This window comes from Gavialis gangeticus, unplaced genomic scaffold, assembly GCF_001723915.1.
Source record: "Gavialis gangeticus isolate Ggan-Ray unplaced genomic scaffold, GavGan_comp1, whole genome shotgun sequence".
NCBI lineage: Eukaryota > Metazoa > Chordata > Crocodylia > Gavialidae > Gavialis > Gavialis gangeticus.
The window spans coordinates 24,265,002-24,268,640 of NW_017729025.1; the positions used below are offsets into that span (position 1 = coordinate 24,265,002).

At 45.3% G+C, this 3,639-nt stretch overlaps 1 protein-coding gene across 1 annotated transcript in view; it reads left to right on the top strand.

The window, feature by feature from the left end:
* LOC109298428 overlaps positions 1-3,639 on the top strand; it is a 49,908-nt gene that overhangs the window by 20,687 nt on the left and 25,582 nt on the right. Inside the window, exon 5 of the mRNA XM_019518521.1 lies at positions 1,803-1,903. Within this exon, the coding sequence (XP_019374066.1) occupies positions 1,803-1,903 (101 nt within the window). The remainder of the gene's footprint in view (positions 1-1,802; positions 1,904-3,639) is intronic.

Sequence of the window (3,639 nt, forward strand, 5' to 3'; positions counted from 1 at the left end):
CTTCATCATGGACAGGTCTTGCCTTACCAACCTCAACTCCTTTTATGACCAGGTAACTCACCACGTGGACATGAGAGAGCAGGTTGACACTGTACACTGACTTCCAAAAGGCCTTTGATCTAGTATCCCACAATGTCCTCCATGAGAAAATTGGAGGATTGTGGGCTTAACTCCAAGACAGTCAGGTGAGTGAGAAACTGGTTGTGCGATAGGACCCAGAGAGTCATAGTGAAAGCATCTGCGTCATCCTGGTGAGAAGTGGGCAGCGGTGTCCTGCAGGGGTCAGTGCTTGGAGCAGCACTTTTCAATATCTTTATTAACGATTTGGATGTGGGGGTGAAGAGCTCACTGGCCAAGTTCATGGATGACACCAAGTTATTGGGGAGTGTGGTCACACTTGAAGATAGGCTACAGATACAGGTGAAGCTAGACAGGCTGGGAAGTCGGAACCTGATAAAGTTCAATGTCGAGAAATGCAAAGTGCTCCACCTCAGGATGAGCAACCCCCAACACACCTACAGGCTTGGTGGCACCAAACTGACTACCGCCACAAATGAAAGGGACCTGGGGGTAATAATAGACCACAGTATGAATATGAGCTGGCAGCGCGATGCTTGTAGCCAGTAGGGCAAATAATACTCTGACGTGCATCAATCAATTCATCTCCAGCAAAACCAAGGAGGTGATTCTTCCGCTCTACTTGGCACTGGTGAGACCGCAGCTGGAGTACTACATCCAGTTCTGGACACCACACTTTAACAAGGATGTGGACAAGCTTGAGAGAGTCCAAAGAAGAGCCACCGTATGATCAGAGTCTTAAAAGGCAAGCCATAGAAGAAAGGCTGAGGAGTTTCAAAGCCACCAGAGGGCATCATGGCTGCCCCTGTGACAGGCTGTTGCAAGCAGGAATCAAAGGGGGGTGCCAAGTGCACCCCCGGATCCATCCCTGAATACATACCTTGCCTCGTGTTCACAGGTGGCTTTTTCCTGTAGGCTTATGTTCAAAATACTTATTTACAAGGTCATGTGAAAGTTACTACTGGATTCCACAGCAATGAAGATATATTTCCCCAAATGTCGGGTCACAAGGTCAAGTGCTGTTAGTGAGGAACAAGGATATGAACTGATACCGCCATTTTTATTCCCTCACATAGCACCTGATGTCACAAGGAGCTCCCGGCAATTCAGTGGAGGTATCTGTAGAATTTGATACAGTGCACTCTGCCCAGGTGCCTCCGCTTGGGATGGAGAATGGGCTCTGCACTTTCCCAGAGCATGCACTTATACACATGATTAATGTTTCTAAGGGACACAACAATATTAGGGCTGTGGTATTAGAAGACCTGAAACTAACCACTTCCCTTCATTTCCGTGGCTTCTAATAACAGCCCTCTGACAGCTGCTTCCGTTTTGCTGTTTTTGGAGCAGCTGAAGGGAGTACAATTAGCTTCAAGTAGACAGTTGCTGGGACAGCTAGTATGCAGTGCATCAGAGTACAGTTAAGTTACGAAGTGGAGCTGAAATATGCTAAGTACTTAACCAAAATGCAAATAACCTGTTTCTTCCAAGGTAAGCAATAAGCAACACATTGGGACTGGAACTGTATTACACAGCTCAGCACATTTATACACTTGTCTGGTTTGCAGGTAAGTGGAGGATACTGTGCTATTAGCAAGAAATAAATCACCCCCAGAGGAAGCAGAGGGACTTTCTTCAAGGTGAAGGAAGTGTACCTATTCATATGCATCTAATGAATTATAAATGACTTCAGACTGTTCAACTGCTCCTTTTGTAATTAACAGATATTGACAGAAGGGGCAGAAGCTGTCCGGCATATCAGTGAGAGACTGGGAGAGAGAGTGGAAGTGGCATGTCTGGAGGAATTTCGGCACTTTCTGTGTAGGTAAGGGGCCCGTCCTCTTCTGCATTCTTGCCTCTGGTAAGAGGAAGAAGAAGAAGAAATGCCAGGGAAAAGAAAGGTGACTCGCTGTTTGAACTCATCATCAGATCCCCATTCCTTTTCACAGCAGGCTCCCACCAAGCCACAGAGCTTAGCTCTGCTGGGGTGTGCCAATTTTAAATATTTGTTTCTTAGACTAAGAAGTTTCTTCACTTCCCTTGGATTGTGCAACTATGTGGGCGAGCATATATTTTGGGGAAGGTTAAATTCCTGGAAATGATACTAAAGGATGCTTTACGCAGTGCTACTGTCCGGGCCTTGACTTCACTGGGTGTTGCATCTGGCACTGAAGGAGGGTCTCGGGGGGCATTTATAGATGTGCTTCAGGAGGCAGGGAGGGGAGGAGAGCCCTTTAAATAGTGCAGCGCTGAGAGATGTGCTAATTAAAACCACCTGGAGCGTCCCGCATATCAGCAACTCCACGCTGAAAGATGGCAGCAGGGCACTGTGTGAACTAAAGCTCATCGAACAAGGTTTTGTTTAAAGCGCCTCGCTGCTATTTTTCAGCATAGGGACGCTGATACATTTGACTCTGGAGTCTGCTGAAGCATGAGAATTACCACACTCCAGCAGAATTGATTGATTGAGTCTGCTCCGTTGTAATTACAGCATGTTGGAGCAGCCCCTCTGCACATGTACAGGTGCTCAGGAAGACTGTCTTTAAACTGATTTTCCTGACCACTCAGCAGGAGAGGCTCCTTTTTCCTGGTTACTAAAAAAATGGGATGAGACCTCCTGTATCTCTTACCTCTTTCAGTGGGAAAGTGGGTCCTTGTCCCTCCTTTCTGCCAGTTGCAGAGAGGCAGGAGGTCTTATCCTTCCTGCTTCTTAGAAGAGAGTTTGTTCTATGCTCTGCCCTCCCACCTGCTTCCCGCTTGAATTTCTTATGGCTCCTTCTTTTCTCCTTTTTTCCCTTGTGGGGAACTCATTCTGTATATCCCATATAGCAAGGCCTGATTCTTTACTACTTATAGGAAAAACATTTTTGAAAAAGCTTGATTTTTGTGTGTGTCCCTTTCCCTGTGAATCAACAGAGGGCAAGAACAAAATGAAAGACTGAGTTGTCTAGCTGTGTTGTATGTGAGTTACTTCATGACTGAAGCTGTTGACAGATTTCACTGGTAACTCGGGCACACTGAGGTTTTCAGCAGTGCTTTTAGCTTCTGGAGTAATTCCCTTTTCCTTGGCTACTTATAAGAAGGAAGTATTTAGAAAAATAAACAGAAAATTCTCCAACAATCAAGATATCATAAAGCCTAAACTGTGTGAGCTCACAGGATTATCATGATAAAACATGTCCTACCCTCCTACCTGGTCAGGGCTGGGCCTGGTATCTTTGTCTGTTCCAGGAATTGTTTGGTACATTAAACCTGTACTATAAATTGATAAGTAATAGAAAAGATTTGCTCCATTTTGCTGCTCCGCTAACACACTCTGCAATGCTGTCTGAAGTATTATGCAGCACATCATTAAAAACCAGTGTCCTTATTACTTTTTTTTTTTTTTTGCTAGGTGTCATCTACTCTATCTACAAGGATTTTGTTAAGTCTCCACTCAGGACTGGGACCAAAAAGTGAGCCAGCTCCATGGGAAGAGGCAGGAAGGGGACGCACGCATTCTGCACTTACTGTTTAGAATTTCTCTGTGTAAGCGTTATTGTCCAGAAGGTCATTTTGCTG